At 39.6% G+C, this 18,543-nt stretch overlaps 1 protein-coding gene across 1 annotated transcript in view; it reads right to left on the minus strand.

Moving 5' to 3' along the window:
- Positions 1 to 6,111: 6,111 nt before the first annotated feature.
- Positions 6,112 to 18,543, minus strand: part of snta1 (syntrophin, alpha 1) — a 31,169-nt gene continuing 18,737 nt past the window's right edge. Inside the window, exons 3-8 of the mRNA XM_035661630.1 lie at positions 11,007 to 11,202; positions 10,537 to 10,726; positions 10,092 to 10,222; positions 9,417 to 9,613; positions 7,875 to 8,062; positions 6,112 to 7,641 (exon numbers count right to left, since the gene is read on the minus strand). Coding sequence (XP_035517523.1) covers positions 7,549 to 7,641; positions 7,875 to 8,062; positions 9,417 to 9,613; positions 10,092 to 10,222; positions 10,537 to 10,726; positions 11,007 to 11,202 — 995 coding nt within the window. The 3' untranslated portion in view covers positions 6,112 to 7,548. The remainder of the gene's footprint in view (positions 7,642 to 7,874; positions 8,063 to 9,416; positions 9,614 to 10,091; positions 10,223 to 10,536; positions 10,727 to 11,006; positions 11,203 to 18,543) is intronic.

The following is an 18,543-nucleotide window of genomic DNA, read 5'->3' on the forward strand; positions in this document are numbered from 1 at the left end:
GTTATGGACAGTGATATAGATGGTAATATGCTGAAATGGGAACACTGATCCAGTGGACTCCTAATCTGAACTATAAATTCAAAGCATAAACTCTGCAATTTAATCATTCATTCGTAACTTTAATTGCATTTGTTAACCATGAGCCAGTAATGACTTAAATCCTGTTTTCTTCTCACACCCACATACATGCAGCTTGTGGCCTCTTCTTTCTCTGCTTGTCAGCCTCAGATAATAAACACAGGAGAACATTCTGGAAAAGGCACGTTTTAATACAATTCTTTTAAAAAATGGATTATCAAATTAATGGAAACTGCTCAATAACTGCTGCAGTGAGGAATGCTTCCCACCTAATTGAATTAGGGTTTTCATTTCTGTGATTTCTATGTTTGTTTTTGGCAGCTGCCATCTGTTTGCCTGGGACCAGCTCTATTAATAAGCTATTCAGATTGAGATGGGGCTTTATTCCAGCAACTGTTTCTCACCTCCTCTCTCTCTCTCTCCCTCTGTCTCTCCCCTTTTCTCGCTTCCTCGCTCACTCAAATGATTGTCATGGAAATCATCAGAGGTGCCAAACCACAAACAAAAGAAAGAGCTTTAACATACACCTGAGCCAAAAAGAACAGAACTGTAGTCTAATTACGATGGGAACAATTAAGACTGTGCATATTTATTGACAGGGGACTTCACACAGGAGCATATGCTCATGAATACCAAAAAATGAAGGCAGAATGGGGTGGGGGTGGGGGGGTAGTGGTGGTGTTGGATCTGAATGTCTATATGATGGTGTTGCTCTGAAAAAAAAGCATTTTAACCCTAGAAAGCAAGGAAAGCAATAAAAATGTGCAGCATTGTTTGACAAATGAAACATTTTTATTATAATTTCCTTATCAATTATGATATAATGCGCTCATTTTGTGCAATGTTTTCAACATTTCTTTCCAAAGGCAATGTGGCCTATTTCCATTACCTTAAATAAATAAAAAAGAAAAGAAACTTAAGTGTGCTTGTCATCACTAGCCGCCTGTGTTAACCCCCATTCTCTCTCTCTTCTTTTTTTTTTTTTTTAACCGCTCCTGTTGACTGCAACAGTCTCCCTTTCAATGCTCCAAGAACAAGGAATTCCAATCTGGGCTTTGCTCAGTATTCTGATCACACACCTCTCTCCTCCAGTAATACAAGTCTACTTTAAAATTCATAACTACATTTGGAAAGAATAAAAGGGTGCCCTGATGGAATATTTCCAAGGAGCTTACTTGAGCGAAAATACAATTCGCTTTGGCATATTTAATAACCCTAACCTGGTCTTTAAGACATACAGTAGTAATAACAATATTAAAAAATACTGGTGACTGAAAAAAAAAGAAATCTAAGCTGTGCCTTAGCATGAAATGAGTACCTATAATTCTTGCCCCTAGGAGGAGGATGAGAAGGATAGAGAGAAAGAAAGAAAAAGGGGGAAATGAAGGATACAAGAGATGGAGAGAAGCCTTGTCAAAGTTAGAAAGAGTCAGCTCAGCTCGACTCTCATTTTCTGCCTCTCTCTCCCTCCCTTCTTCTGCCTGGGAGGCAGTTTGAATTGAATCAAAGAACCTAGATTGATTAAGCTTGGATGAATGACTTTCCAATGACACAGGATTCAGCTTTAGCCTCACCATCTCCTTCTGTACATATTTGACACATGGTTATTGAGGAGTTGATGTGAACGTGATTGTGCAGTTGTTTCCTTTGGTGTCTGGGCAAGGTTGAAACATTCTGCCCAGACTAAATGCTGTCACCATTGCTGAGTTCCTTGAAAGTCCTGTTTGATTCCTGTTGAATCCTGCTTTGATCCGAATGCCTCTCAGGACGAAAAGCACTATGAATGAGTGTGAGAAAATAGATAACATGCTCTTCCAATTGGAATATGAATTGCTCGGCTCGAGCCTTAGTATTAATCTCTTGCCCTGTTTCCTCTCTCCAGTCCTTTTGTGTTAAGAGAGAGAAAAAAGATAGGGTAGAGAGGGAGAGAGAGAGAGAGAGAGAGAGAGAGAAAAAAAAAACAAGAATTAGAGTATTGAATATTGTGGGATGTCCTGTTCTGAATTAGGTCAGGACCAATCAAAGCTTAAATGCTCTCTCTCTCTCTTTCCCTCACTGAACACCAATGCTTTCTTTGTGAATCTTCTGTATGGAGAGACAGAGACCCCTACTGTTTCTGACGAAGCATTAAAACCTGAACCCCAAATCAGACCTGAAATTTTCTCTCCTCCCTCAATACTCTACTGCCATCTGTTCGCTGTGATACACACTGCAGGATCTGATGTAACCAGGGTCCAAAATAGCCTTCTGCTGCATGTACATGTATTATACCAGCACATCTATCTAAAGTCCCCTGTGTGTGGAAATGACACAGAGGCACATAGTCTTACTCTTCTGTAGTAGTGGAAGAGGTATTGATCCTTCCTCAACTAATGAAATTCTTATTTTAAGATGGGAAGCCTTTCATAGTTTATGTTAAAGCAATGGGCTTTTTTAATATTCTTTTAATTTTAGGAACGTCTATTGCTTCCATCAGTGCTCTTAAGATTGAGGCAAGAGCTACTATTAAGACAGCTGCTAATTTACTTAAATCCTATATGGAAATCGATTCAGTTAAACATGAAACGTGCAAGGTAGACTGTCAATGTATACATAATTGTCAACTTTCTAAGAACTGTAAAGCAGCCATAGGGGTTAAAAATAAGTAAAGTAAAAGTCCTGCATTTGAGATTATATAAAAGTAAAGTACCTAAGTATTAACAGTAAAAAGTAGGCCACCTGTACAGAATGTCTTCTGTTAGTGTTATAAAATATTAAATGTTATTCTGCTGGATTTTTATTATTAATATATAATACATGTTTTATAGTTCAGCTAATTTAGGCAGAGCTAATTTAACTGTATATAATGTTGGTTTAATCAATGGAAAATCATATTTTATAAAGAACACAAATTGGAAACAGCAAAGTAACGAGTTTTTAAAATACCAATATTTGCTTCTGAAATGTAGTGCAGTAAACTACTAAAGTAGCATTACAATGTTAATACTCAAGTAAAAGTACTCCAAATTTGAACTTGTAAATGTACTTACTTACATTCCAGCACCGATCACAGGTGCAGGAGTTTGGAAAAAAAGCTGTTATAGCTATTAAAGTTTTATGAGAAAATTTGCATTCACAACCATACTTGATCTTTTGATTATGCACAGCAAAGCCTGCTGATCTGTATACAGTGCGATGATTCAATCAGACCCTAGGGCAAGCATTCATAATGATGAACGATGATGACAGCACTGATGATAATAGTGATTATATTGATGATTGCGATGATGGCTTTATAAAGGAAGTGATGGAGACAGTAACCACAATAAGCAAGTAGTTGTGTTAGTGATGTTTTTGATCAACACCTTTAGCAACAGTTGTTGATCAATTTCCAAAAGCTGATGCTCATTTGATGAAGCTCTAATGGAGTAATAAAGAGTAAAAATGATGACAAATAAACATGCTGGGCCTGTGCCATCTTTTCCTTTGTTTCCTGGGCAGTTATTTAAAACGGCATTTAAATTTTGTCATCTAAAAATGACATATCCCCTGGGATTCCATTAAAATAAAAAATGACTCAGCATCGTCTAATTTATTATTTTAATAGGCATGACACGATGCAAATGACTAAAAATAAAAAAACTGAACTAGTAAAATGTGTGGAACCTCACATAAGACTGTTTTCACCAAAGCCACAAAGCATTTAGGATATAAAACCTGTCATTAGTCTGCAGTTGGAAAAGTCCACAGGGTGAGAGAGGAGGGGGGGGGGGGGAGCAAAGCCATAGCTATTGAAGCATTTTATTGAATATATGCTGGAGTGTTTTTGATTTTTCAGATAATAATCAGGTTTATTTGATTGTAGTGCAATTTACTTCTTGTAGTGATGTTTTGTGTATTTAATGGACACTGTTCCTGACATCGGTTTACCACAGCTTGATCAGATGAATGTTTTGGTGCATTTTAGCCAATTTATTTATTACAGACCTTTCACGGCAAACGTGTTCACTGTATGTTTACTGCATTTGTGTCTTGGCAGAGAATAATACAGGGGAGACTTCATTGCAGTAAACGTCAAATTTCGATTTAATGATGTAAAAGATTCCTTATTGATCTGAAATGTCTGCTTTGCATTATCATGCTACAAAAAATGAGACTTGACAAAATAAATAAAAAAATAAAATGTATAAATAAAATCTGGGCTAAAACATCACAAAGCTACTGTATAGTCCTTTAAACAGGAGCGTGCATACCTTGATCAGCCCAGACTAATCTCATCTCCAGCCTCCACTTCTTTTCATTATTTTATGTCGACATTCACTCAGTATTCCTGGTTATTATGGAAATTCAAGAGAGTATAATGCCCGACTGTCAAAATGTTCTAGTGTTCCAATCTTTAGAGTCAATATTCCTTCTCTTTGTATGTAATGTTTTCTCTGTAGCCTGCAATACAAAAGAAGGGAATGCAGAGTCTATTCTATCCAGTGCAACATTTTCTCTTAGCCCCTTCACTTACTAACATCATATTTTCTGACAATTTTCTCCCCCTTCCTCTCCCTCCTAAGTGCCCTTCCATTTTTGTTAATCAAAATATATTCACACAATCTCCTCCTCCTCTCCAGCGGATCTGAGAGGCTGATTGGCAATTTCAGCAGCAAAACCATAGTTCAGGGGAAGAGACGGACACAACCAATCTGAGCACTCCCTGTCGTTACCATGGTAACACTCTCAACAAGAGGAGTGAGAGCTGAAAGGGGAGGGAGGGAGAGAAAGGAGAAAGAAGATATGATCAAATGTGAACACTCTATTCTGATTTGATAGGCTGATATACAACTCACAGTTTGTTATTACGAGACTTCCCAGCTTCCATTTGTTGTTCAGGCACACACACATGCAAATACACGTGTTTAAAAAAGCATATGCACACGCACAAAGACTCACACTTTACACAGTAACAAGCAGCATCTGTGCCTCACTGATAACACAGCCTCATGGCAGTAAAAGCATATAAGAGGGGACTGTTTGTGTGCTCCTTTTACAATGGCTAGCAGCAGGCCTAACTGTCTCCATCACACACCCCGCTGACTTAAGCATCTCATCATCATCATCTTTGCTCTGCCCATTCTGCAGATCTGTCTGGACTTAATAAAACTGTCAGACCACCAACTGGGGCTGTTAAATAAAGACAGCGTGTAGGCTAGATCTGCTGCTCAGTGGAACGGCTCGTTAAAGACCATGAGATATGACACTAAAACTTGCAGCTGGATATGAAAAGTGCATTAGGACTGATTTAAAAAGGACTTTACAAGACTGTTTGAGTTTAAGAGCTAGTGCGCATAGATTCAGAAACATCAATCCTTTTTTCACAAGTAGGGTTACAATAGCTCATTTCACTCCTAATGATGTTTTGATTTCCATTTTGAGAGACATCAGGCTATTAGAGAGTTAAGAAACAAGTACAAATATGATTTGAGAGTGTGTGCTTGACTGACAGGTGTGATTCCACCATTTATTTTTTATCCACTCCCAAGATGATGGCAAGCCGTACATTCAAGCTTCAGAAGCATCAGTGACTGATGTAACTAACGCAATGCCCGTGTTTTTTACAGTGCAGAAGTTTCACACCAAACACCTTTCAAGCTGCTTTAATTGATTTGTTGGGCCACTTGGCAGCGGTGCAGAACAAGCTGAAAACATACTGGCACTTGTTCTGGGTAACATGTCAGCAAAGAGATGCCTGTTTAAATATCCAACAGACACAGAACATTGGTATTCATTTTGAGTACATTATATTCACACCTTTTAGCTCTGTTTTTGTTTTCTACCAAACTCTAAGGGAAAATCTGGCTCTTAAACTTAAACTTATTTGTTATTTTTTTTGTGTTTTTTACTTAAAACAGATGCCTGCTGCTGCTGAAAAAGAGGTTTGTCACAGTAAAGCTGCAGGCTGGAAAACCAAAACAAAGATCTGAAAGATGCTAAAATGCTCTATGGAGCAAAATAATGAAGAGTGACATTTATGCAGTGTAAATAAAGCACATGCAAATTAAAAAATAAAAGTTAACAAAGTTTATTACATGTTTATATACAAACAACCCTGCAAGGCACACCATTGTTTAAATAAGAATATACAATACATTTTATTTTTTGAAAGCAAACAAGGTTTAGTTTTGAAATATATATTAATACAAGTCTGTTTAGTGTGGGTCACAGAGAGAAGGCCCCAAGTTGTGGATGTTCAGCTGACACAAAAACAAACAATCAAACACTTTATGATGTAAACAACTCAACATCTTTTATATGGTAAATTAAAATATTAAAATGTTGGACAAGCTGTGTAAAAATGCAACATCAGTGATTTCTGATGAAGCCTGTTTGTCCACTCTGGTGATTAAATTATGAAGTACAGAAAAAAACACTGTACTATATAATAGGTTCATTTAAGAGCTGAACTCTGTACTTGTAGCTTATCCATACAGAAGTAGCTTAGCTGGACTGGTACTCTTTCAGCCAACTGCTTGTCATCAATACATGATTACGGGAAAGCCTTTGCTGGTAGGACTCTCACACAGCTCTTATTAGGATAGGTGTCTTTTTTGTTAGGAAGATTGCAAGTTTGTATCTACTTTATTGGTTAAAATAAAACACAATTTAAAAAGCCTTTCATAATATACTCTGTTAGTCATTTTTCTTTGTTAGGCCATGTATTATAAGCTTAAAACAGGGCGGGAGATGAAAATAAAATAAGAACAAATTCAGCTGCAATGAAAAATATATATAATTTGGCATTTGGAAGTTGTCTTAAAGGCAACTTAAGCGTCCACATTAAAAAAGCATAACATTGTAGTGGTGTTCTGTACATTGTTCAGTACAAACTATTGATCATGTAGTGATCAGTCATGTCATTCCGTCACTCCACTGAAGCTGCCTTTATAAAAGAAAATGTTTGTCCAACATCAATCAGGACATTTGTGAAATAACTTTTGTTATGACTGCTCACAGCACATAAAGCAAAGATTGAAAGATGAAAGGATGCTCGTGACAAAGGCCTGCCGTGACTCATTAAACAAAATAAAACTGAACAATGGGGCAAAAAACATAAAACTGTTGGGACTTCAAGCTTAGAAACATTAAGATGCAGGCTGTTGTATTCACACAGTTTGTCATCATAAAGTGTCATGACCTATCGTAACATATCTGACAGATGTCCGATCCTTTAAATGGCTGCTACACCATCTGTAAAACCTCTCTTTACCTTACAACTATGAGTTCAACAAAAAAGGTCCATCAATGCTGTAGTTTTCTCTTCATTCCCCTAGAAAAACCAGGGGGGTGCCTGACCAGAGCTGATAATATTAAAGGCCTAGGAAGACTGAAAAGAAAGGGTTAGTCAGCATCTTTTCCTGGGCCACATCTGGTCTTTCAGAGTCTTCTGGGCTGTGTGTTTTATTGAATATTCCTATTGCTGATGTTCTGGATGGTTGGCCATCATCATGCCAGGAGGCCAAGTCGCTTGACCTTAGCAGACAGGAAAGAGTGGATGATGAAGACTATGGTCTTGGGACAACAGTGGAGGTCCAGTTGCTGAAAGAAGAGATAGAGTTTGGAGAGCATGATATGTGAAAGAGAAAAAAGTCAGAATAAGAATGTGAATATGAGCTTCGTAATACTGTATATCACACTGGTAGTTCATTCATGACCTTAGAAATCGTAGCTGGTATTTAGATTTTTCGGAATAGAACAGCTCAATATGGTTATAATTTAATAATATTAAAATACTATATACTGAGAAAGTCTAATGGACAACATTAACTTACAATCTCGGCCTCAGGGCCTCCAAAGTCAAGGAACATCATGCGAACTCCATCGTCTGAGGACATTCTTAGGCGCTCGAAGGGCTGCTGGAGCAGGACACTTTTCCTGACACCCATTTCTTCTGTGAATAGTGTGAAACCCTCATCAATGTGCACCCCCAGGGTACACTCCTTCCCATTCCAACTACAGGCTGCCAGGGTAGAAAACAAAACAGGGGTCACATAGAGGCAGAACAAAGGAAGGTAATGTAATGCTTTTACAGTGCTCAGCTGAAACTGTTTTTAAATAAATCTGGATTCTTTTGTTGTTAGCTCAAGTGTTATGGTGTGGATGCAGAGCCCAGAATTCTTGGCTGTATCCTGTGTACACCTTGGAGCACTGAAATATATAATGCTTATTGTTAAGAAAAGAGAATACGTCTAGATTTTAGTTAAATGGAACTCGTCCTACTACTAAAAATAAAGCATTTTAGGTTTTAGGCCGAAAGTCTGTTGCACCACCTAACACTACCAGCAGAGGGCAGTGTAACAACATTACTACACTGCACTGTATGTGAACTGGTGCTTGTCTCACAGAAGAATTAGTTTTCAGAAGAAACTTTGATTTGTTTTGTCTCCTCTCAAGCTTTTCATAAAAAGCTATTACAAAAAGCTTTCTAAAACCCAGTTCAAGTCTTTTATAAACATGTAGCCAGAAGAAATCTCCAGAGATTGAGGACATTGTGCTCAAGAGTCCAGTCCCTAAATCATTGTGCAAGAAACAATCAATTATAACTCCTAATCCTGCTTTGTGAGACATGCTCCTATAGTGTATTGAGATGTCTGTGTTGAAGAGAAAAACATGTCTTGTGCCCGAGGCAGAAATTGTTTGGATTAAATTGCTCCATATGAACACAATTTAGATTTTCAACAGACCAGAATTAAAATATATACATGTTTTATTGCAAACTAATCTTTAACAGAATCAAAAACATTACAGCTACGATTCACTTGCATTAGTCAGTGTGAAAGACCTGTCAATCAATGTTGACAGGTCTTTTACAGCAGTCTTGTGTTCGGAGTTGTGGTAGAGGGACTCCTTTTATTCATTTAGATCATCCTCATTCAGAGCACTTTTTGTTGATACAATGATGTCTTTCAGGGGGGTAGATCTACTTATATAGTACTAATGTACTGTTGTGCATGTATTTTTTATATACACGTTGGAGTTATTATAGCTTACTAATGCTTACATAACTAAGCACTTTTGTTTCCGATACTCATCATGAACAGGCTCTTACTTTGAACAACTAATAGAGTACCATAAGAAGATTCATTTTTACAAAAGGGTGACCCCAGTGGGAGTCAAATCTTGAGTCTTGGATGTGTGATTCCCTGCTCACTCAGGCAAGGAAGAGAAACGCTCAAAGACAATCAAATATTATTTCTGGCCAATTCCTTGTGCCCTCTGATAGTTCAGAACAAAATTTGAATGTTCTACTTGTAGGTGGAGAAACTGTGTAGCAACAAAGAAGATAGAACTGAGAGTCAAACAAATCTCTGTACCCGTAGTGACCTCCTTGATGAGCTCAGCAGCATTGTGGCAACCCTCCACCAGCAGGTGAGTCCAGGTGGACAGCTCCTTGGCCGAATCTACCCTGAACACATGGGTCTCCACTCCTTGCTTAGTGCCTGAACGCAGGCCAAATGAGAGGTCAGAGTCCAGGAGAGGAGAACTTTTTCCTGGGCCAGAGTGGACCAATCTGAAAGGGGAGAGGACAAAGTATGAGGAAAAACGGGGATGGGAAAGAGGGGGTAACTAAGGTTCATAGAAACAGATGGGCCAGAATAAAGGAGTATGCAGGTTTGTGTGTTCCAGAAGTGAAAAGGGAGATGTGGCGAGCACAGGAGAAAAAGAAGGGAGGAAAAACACATGACTCATAGGTTCTGGTTGCACTAATGTTTTCCAAATGAATGTGACGTTATGTGGCAAAACGTCCAATAGTCCATTTATGGAAAGAGTGAGCATGTGCTCTTTGACTGGGCCAAAAGCAGCCACGGAAAGATCTGTTAACTCAAAACTGGGCTGCTCAGGTCGGAGAACGGATCTACTAAGTTTATTAAAAGCCGAATGTATGTTTTACGTTGTGTGAATCTCTTTGCGTAAAAGAGAGAGCATGTAAACATCTGGTTCTGTGTGTGGTGTATGTGTACAATATGCAGGTGTTTGTGCGTGTCAACCTGGTAGCAATGAGCGGGTGACTCTTGGTGGGGCTGTTGAGGCTCTCTTTGCTTTCAGGCAAAGACGGGTACAGGAGCAGGTCTCTGTCAGTCAACACAGCCAGTACTGGTCTCTCTGGACCCTGGGTCACCTGCACACATCATTTAAACCCACTCATATGGTACTTAACGGTTACGGTACATTCAACATTTATGACAGTAATGCTCATGGATATCAGTAGGGTGCAGTTGTGAGTCTGGGTTCAGGTTGTTACGCGACGGTGCATTAAATTTTATGTACTTCCTCTATTTCTGTGTTGCTGCATGCAATTTAAGATTCAACTTTATTGTCCACTGGAGCTGAAAATTGTCATTGCCTCAGGAAGACATGAAAAAGGGCACAAACGCATGTAACATATATATATATATATATAAAAAAAGATAAGACGTTTGTATGCTTGCATACCTGCTCTGTAATCCAGCCCAGATGTTTGACCTCCATGCCAGGTTGCATGGTCTTCATCTCCTCCTTCACTCGGGGTAAAAGGTTGGCAGCACCAGCCAGGATGGCATTGTACCAGGACTGGGCCATGGCTGGGTCTTTTGCTCGCAGGAACACAGAGTTCTTTCTGCTGGATGAAATCACCTCGAAATACCTGGCAGATGAGATGAGAAGGAAAGAGAGAGAGAGAGAGAGGCAAGCAGGAGGACAAAAGAGGAGATGGGGAAAAAAAGAGGCAGTTAGAGGAATAAAAGACGAATGACAGAGAAAGAGAGAAAAGCTTCAGATATTAACAAAGAGAATGTGTGAGTAAGTCCCTTTTACAATATTCTCTGTAAGCCGTTCTGTTCAGGTTTGACTCAGATTTTTTTAAAGAAATGTATCAATTGAAAATCAAAAATGACATAAAGCTGTTAACTCTTAACATACAGTACCTGTTTTCTGTGTCCGGGGGGCACTGTTTTCGTGTCACCTGGCACATCTTCAGCGGGATGCTGCGGGGCTCCTTCACCTCAGCGGGTGAGAGCTCCGTGCCCCTCTGAGGTGTGGAGGGGGGAGAGTCCCAGGGGAGGGCAGCCCCAGGGGACCCCGAGCTTTTAAAGAAGGCCGACATCTCCTTGATGTATTTCACTGAAGCAAAGCGAGAGAGTGTGTGAGAGAGAGAGAGAGAGAGGGAGAGAGAATTAGATAAAACGGACAGGCAGAAGAAGTACGGAGGAGGGAGAGAAAGGGAATGTGGGAAATGAATATGCAGCCTCCAGGTTCAGAGATGAGTTGAAAACTGTGGCAGTACTTAAGAACGGGTTTAAAAAGGTGCAGAGATTCATGCGTGGAAAATTCTCTGTCACTGTATGTAGGGCTTAGAATGGTCTTTTATGAAGAAAACATTATTCCTAACATGGCAAATATAACCAGGTGAATTAGGTATTTTAAAACCTTTCTTCTTGTATCTTGTTTTATTTGGGTGATTCCGACATGGCATGTCTTGAGCACCAGCTGGAGGCAGTGAAGGGATGTGATTCCCTCCAGCTGTGTGTTGGAACTCATCATCCAAATTCTCAGTATGTTAATATCTTAATATTTATCTCAAGATTTTAGATTAGACTTTAGATGTCATTGATAATCCAATGACGTTTGATGAAATGACAGAAATCGCACTATTCATTCGTCTAATTGTACCTTCTTCCCTTTGGTATATTATTGTATCCTATATTTACATTACAGGATTTATAGGAGCTTTGTGGGATTTATAAATCAGGGACACCCCCCCCCAAAAATAAATAAATAAATAAATACATAATCAATTCTTACTCTTATTGTTTTCTACCATAATTACTTCAAAAATGCATTTTTTCCCTTTTGTTTCCCAATGAATACACTACACTATTGCAACCCATAATTACTTGTTTATTAAGCAGGGGAGGGAGGAGAGAGAAATCACAGGAAATGAGGGAAAGGGAAGGGCAACAAAGGACCCCAGCCAAATATGAACCGGGGAAATCTGCAGACCACGATCACCTTCCCAAACCCTAAGGTCCATAATTACATGTTTTATGGGACATAATCTACTGTTACCAAATTAATTTGTGATACTTTGCCACATCACCCAGCTCTGCTCTGCTCTCATCTTTTTAATGCAGTTTTACCACTCACACACACACACCTACATACACCTACATACGGAATCTCCACAACCAACAACACCACACACACACACAGAAACACACATGGCTTCAGCTCCAGTCCAGTAGGCTGCGGTATGGGTTTGGCAGAGGTAGCCACTGCTGGAATAAAAATAGCCCAGAGGACATGGCAAGGCATGAGGCTGAATGCTGAAGGCAGAGCTTTGGTTTCACTGGGGAAGTGTGAAGTGCTCTTCTTGCACAGTACAAGAGGCATGTAGCCAGAGGGCAAGTTGCACACGACAACAAGAATGAAAGAAGGGGGCTTCCACCACTCCCAAAATAGAGCCCCTGCCAGCCAGTCAAGCAGCCGTACAATTATTTTGTTAAAACAGCAAGTATATCATATCTAGGATTGTGTAGTGGCTCCTTTTCTTTTATGGTTTCATTTCACAGTGTACATGTAATTCAGATTTGTATTCCTCTTTTCCATCAAGAGGTGGCAGAGTGACTCAGTGATTGAAGAGAGGGTCAAAAGTCCGCATGAAATGTCTTTGAGGGAGAACTCTGAGCACCCCTAACACGCCTTCTCACCCACTGTAAATCTGCTTTCCCTTCTGGTTTCATCTGACGGTCTAAGTAATGGCTTTTAGCTCTCACACGTAGGTCTACATTGTGGAACAGTGTCATGTTGAAAGGGCATGACCGCTACGCGGATGTAATGCTCACACGTTTGGCATCCAGCAATCTAAGCCGTGAGAAGAGGCATCACAGAAAGTTATGTGTTATGATTAGCAAGGTGAGGGATTGTTCGCACACACACTTATATACACCTTTATAGAAACAGCTACTGATGTTCTTTTTCAAACATGATGCCAAAATTTAAAACTGGAAAAGCATTTAGGGATTACAGTGTATGTCTGAAGGAGCCTTAAACTGCTGCAGAAAAGGGCATGACCTAAATGCTGAAAACTATAAACATACAGTAGCTCCTCTGAGTCAGCTGAGTAGTAACTGTCTTCCTGGCTGCACCTCTTTTCCTTTTGAAAATTCGTATTCTCTCTCAATGATATTCTCCTGGATCTCCAATCTGTCTCTAATCTCAGTTCCCTTTCAGTTCGCTTTGGCTTTTTCAATGTCTGAAAGCTGAAAATGTATCACCATTAAAGGTTTTTCTCTCAGATCTATGAAGAATCATTTAGAAGAATGGCTCTTCCCCCCCCCTCCTTTGGATTAAGAGTATTGAAACTGAAATGAAATGGCTGCCTTTTATACTCTGTCACACTCTCACACTTACTTACTCCTTGCTGGGTTAACAGCGTCCTTTTCATATATGGTCTACCAGTATGGTTTCCTGGGACAAACATTTACGACCCACACACAGTCTGGGTTTAACGCAAACACTCATACACTTGGCTAAGTAGTGCACACACACACACACACGCACAAATGAACACAAAGTCCAAAAAGATATTTATGGTGTAGTGCATCAACCCTCATTACTTGTTAGATAACTGGCTTGGTGTCTGTAGCATAGAGTACAAAAATCTTTCATTGAACTCTCTGTTTGTACTCCTTTTTACTTTGACAGATAGTTCTGGATTTAAATCAGCCTGTTTGATTTTATTTTGGCAAATTTCTATGATGGATGCTTGTGTTAGAGAATTCTGACAACTTGGTTAGATACAGAAAGTTTGTTTCCTCAAATTAACAAGGTTTTTACATTTTGCATTGGTACCAAAACTCGAAGTCACAGGTATTTCAATTTTTACCCAGACATATAGGTATCCTAGTAGTGCACTGAAGTTGTACGAACTAGTCGGTACATACACCCACCTTACATGACCCTAATGTAGAAGTGTCTCCCATTTCTACTTCTGAATTTCACTTGTTTACTTGCCTCATTTACACTATGCAGAATCAGCTCAATGTCCCGAGTAAAAAAAAAAAAATTGCATTTGTAGACAAAACCAGATGTATTGGGGATGTGAAGACTGGGAACACGTATCAAGCAGTGAGCAACCAATATGTACCAGCTACAGCTTTGAAGTAGCTGTCAACTTGCATACGTAATGTTTCATGGAAATGAGCTTCTGTCCATTTGTTCTTGTGCCAACCCATTGATGTTTGTACCACGGGGTAGCCAACTGCTTCCTTGTTGCTGGACCAAGGCCATTCAAAATTGATGTGGTCAATCTCAATATGGCAGGCCAGGACACAAGACCGGGAATGTAAATGGGATTGCGTATTATTATTGTTTTGAGTGGAAGCCATCGTAGAAGATCTCCTGAACTTTGCAACTATACTGAATAAAAACAAAAACCGCTGCAGGATTTTTTTTAATAAAGTCCCAGTCCCAGGAATCACAGTGCAGCCAGACAGGTAAAGACAGGCACTTCAGTGATAGCTATCCGTATATGATAAGATGTCGCAGTCATGCAACTAGCCCTACACTCAGAAAGTCAGGAGAGAGAATACAAGCATGACTAATATCTGGCATGTAAACAGCGCTCTATTCTCAGTGGTCATTACTCTTTATTATGCATGTCTGGGTTTATGTCTGTTTTTCATGCTGCACAAACTGCACAACAGAATAGGCTGGGGGAAAAACACCAATCATAGCACGTATAAAGGCGATTTATTTACTTTTTGTAAAGAGACTTTACTATTCCAAAAAATAAAAAAAATAAAAAAACTTGTGGAAATGTTCGCATTGGTGTTTCCCCAGGTTAGAAAGGTCATGCATTAGCTGTGGCCCCGCACAACAAATGGGACGAGATCGCTTTCAAACAGAGTGGTGAATGAAAATGAGAGGAGGGAGGGAGTGCAGGATCGAAGGAGAGGAGGAAAGGACTGAACAACATGGAAAAGAGAAAGATGGGAAAAAAAACTGAGATCACGAAAAGAGAATAAGGAAGAGTGAGACAGGCAATAGAGAGAGACCGAGCGTACAGCTAAGCTCAGCCAGAAATGTTGCCATGAATACTAGTGGCGGCACATTCAATACAGAGCTAAAATTAGCTGAGATGGCACTGTTATTACTTTAGCTTATCTGGCAGCCAGTGAAACTACTTTTGTACTGCGCGTGTGTGTGTGTGTGTGTGTGTGTGCATGTGTGTGTGTATGAGGACTTTCTTTGCTTCTTCTGCAGAATCTGCCACTAAGCTTTTCCTGCTAAAGTCTTTACATTGAACCTCACAAATCCTGACCAGACATTTTCAACCAATTCTATTTTGACACAATTCACTTAACTCTGGTTTGAAAAGCTTCTTCCTTTTCTTTTCCAGCTCCCTGGACAGTCCGAGTTGCCAAAGCACAAGTTTAAATTTTCAATACTTCACTTTCAATGCCAATAATTTTCATTGTGTTGACTGTCTCATACACACACACACACAAACTCTCTACATCCACCCAACAGTCCGCCTACACTTAGATGGTCTCAGGAAAATTACAGTAAAATGAAAGTCTGCAATCAGAAAAGCATCAGGTTGATGTAGTTGACAGTCATTAACATGCTTCTTGACTTGGCGGTAGGAATAAAAGCGCCATTGGCTTGTCAAAGGCGAAACAAACTAAACTAAAGCTAAACACCAGCCCTTTCTCCCCCCGCCACTGGTTACCGTGGGAGCAGCAGGAATGTCATTGGCCAGTCAGCGACCTCAGAAGCATGCTGTTGGCTCTGTAAACCATGTCAGGCAAAGAATGTCCCAATGTTACACCACCAACAAGGAAAGATGTCTTGGGCCAAAACACCATAAATAACTGAAACACTATGGAACACATGCTGTTTTCATTCAGTACACTGAGGTCAACTGAGGTAAAAACAAATAAAAAAAATGAACGACTGAGCCCACTTAAGTCTACCAATCATGAATTAGATTATTTTAAAATTTTGAAAAGTTGTGGATTCTGAAAAGAAGGATGCAACTAAACTAATTAAGATTTTATTTTATAGATGTAGTTAACAAATGTATGAATGCTAGCAGGAACACGTGCAGAGTTAAATGTGGCCGATACATCAGCACGGTTGTTCAGAACAAAACAGTGTATATGTTGGCAGGTGATGTCGAGTGCACAATGTAATTGCAATTTTATCCCGGATTTTCCACTTGCCAAATATTTTGGGAGATCGCCGACAAATGCCCCCAGATCGGAGGCAAATTGGCGCACGCTCCTGTGAGGAGGATCACGTTGTGTGAAGTGTTAAACAACGTGACCCGCAGGCTCGACAAGAGCTCGCCGACGCCAGAAAAATATCTAGGAGGCTAAATATCTGGTCGTGTTGGAGATGACTGGGGGAGCCATATAATGAGCTACAGCCAGTGAGAGCAGATACTTTTGATAACCAAGAAAAAACCTTTATTTTACTCAGTTTGGAGTCGTGTTTCTGTCATCCGATAAATGTCACTCTCCTTTAACTGTAGCTCTGGATTTGGTCTCCAGTTGTCACAAACTCCAACCAGCCGTTAGCTTTTCTTTGTCTGCTGTTTGATTCTTGGCAGGTAGTGATGTATACAGATATTATTATCATAATTTCTACAGCAGTGGGTGTGGGTAATAGCTATATTGTTGACAAATACATTATTAAACACATACCTGCTTAACCATTACATTATAGTGTATTATAAACGTGTATTATTTCAATACTGCTCATAAATGTCTACTAGAGGGACAAGGTTCACTGTTACCCATTAGTCAGTTTATATATTGTTAATATACAGATTAGAGCAGCTTTCAGGGATTCTTTAAAAAAAATCTGATTTGTTTATTTCTATATCAGCCCTAAAAATATCAGTCAAGATCTATAGTATAAAGAAATGCATATGTTTTCTACTCTGGCTTACAGAACCCTGAGGGATGTGTGTATACACGCAAATAAATAAAGTGTACGTCCATGCCTCCTTTCAGTGATCTGTGTGAGCTCATGTACGGGTTTACGTGTCCCCAGTGTTTCGCAAATGAATGTGTCTCTTTCTGGCAGTGTCAGTCAGCCGAAGAAGATTTCCCCTGTTCTGAATGATTTAGATAGGTTCATCATTCCTATAGCCCATCTCATTAAATTCATGGATAAACGCCAACCTCGGGGAGTGTAAGGTATAGCATGAGAGAGGGTGAGAGTGAGAGAGAGGGCAGAGCACACCAAATCAGACTTTTAAACTAATTCACACACTGCCAAAGCACAGATTTGATTACTTTGCATAGTGTGTCAGGAGAGTTAATTATCCTAATTCAACAAAGTGAAAGTGAAGGAAACTTGAACAGGATCTGGCAAAGGACAAGAACAGAGTGAAAGGGAGGTTCAGCTGCACACATTTCCACTTTACTTTCCAACTTTTCTTTTAAATTTTGTGTCTGGAGATCTGTTTCCTGCCTAAATTGTGAAGAAACTCAATTTTCCATTTATAGGTTCACGTATATTGGCTTGGTGTGATTCAAGGCAGTCACTTGCTGTGCGAGTTGAATGAACCTCATTTACACCTCATCTACAGTTCATTTTTATTCGAAATGACGCAAATGAAAGTAATGTAAACTTCAACTTCTGCTGCCTCAATTTTGAATAGAGAGGGGCTTTAAGAAAACACTGATACAGTTTATAAATGTCACTGAAAAGTTATGGTAGAATGATGCATAAAATATAGAAAATATTGTTGGTTATTATATGCAAGTGTATATATTAAATACTCAGCAGCCATGCTGAAAACTCAGCGGTAAAAGTTAACAGGAAATAATACATTTAGGTTGACTGGTACATCAGCAGTTTTTAGAAAAGGTGAAAAAGTAATTTTTCAACTGTTTTCAACCTGTTTCTGTTTCTCATGTATTAAATCATTCATTTCTGAGTAATGGCTGCATTTATGCCTTATTGTCACTTATGCCTATTACACCCCGTTCCTCCAACCCCAAACTGCACAGGCTGCACAATACTGTGAGATGGTTCAGTGGAGTTTAAGCCTGTAATGAAGTGACAGAGTGGCACAAAGACTGGGCCACCAATTTATCAGGGGCCCCAGATCGGGGCAGTGGGGTTCAGAGGGGCCTGTTAAGCAAACTGGATGCCACAGAGAGAGGGGAGGTCTGAGGGTGAATTGTGATTTAATAAAGCTATGTTATTTTGTGGGTTAATCCATTCCCTCGGCTAGCCTAAGCACAATGTCCTCACGGGCCAGCAGCTCTGAAGGAAAAGGAACCAAGCTTTGTGTCCAGAGGGTTAAAGGTTTCACAGCAGGGATACACACAGAAATTCAGAACAGAAACAGCTACAGTACACCCTAAAGTACAGAAGATGAGTGCTGTGGACAGTAATTATGCTCTGAATACATCAAATGACAATCTGATTTAAATACACACA

This window comes from Morone saxatilis, unplaced genomic scaffold, assembly GCF_004916995.1.
Source record: "Morone saxatilis isolate NCDOM2014 unplaced genomic scaffold, NCSU_SB_2.0 Contig18, whole genome shotgun sequence".
Classification (NCBI taxonomy): Eukaryota; Metazoa; Chordata; class Actinopteri; family Moronidae; genus Morone; species Morone saxatilis.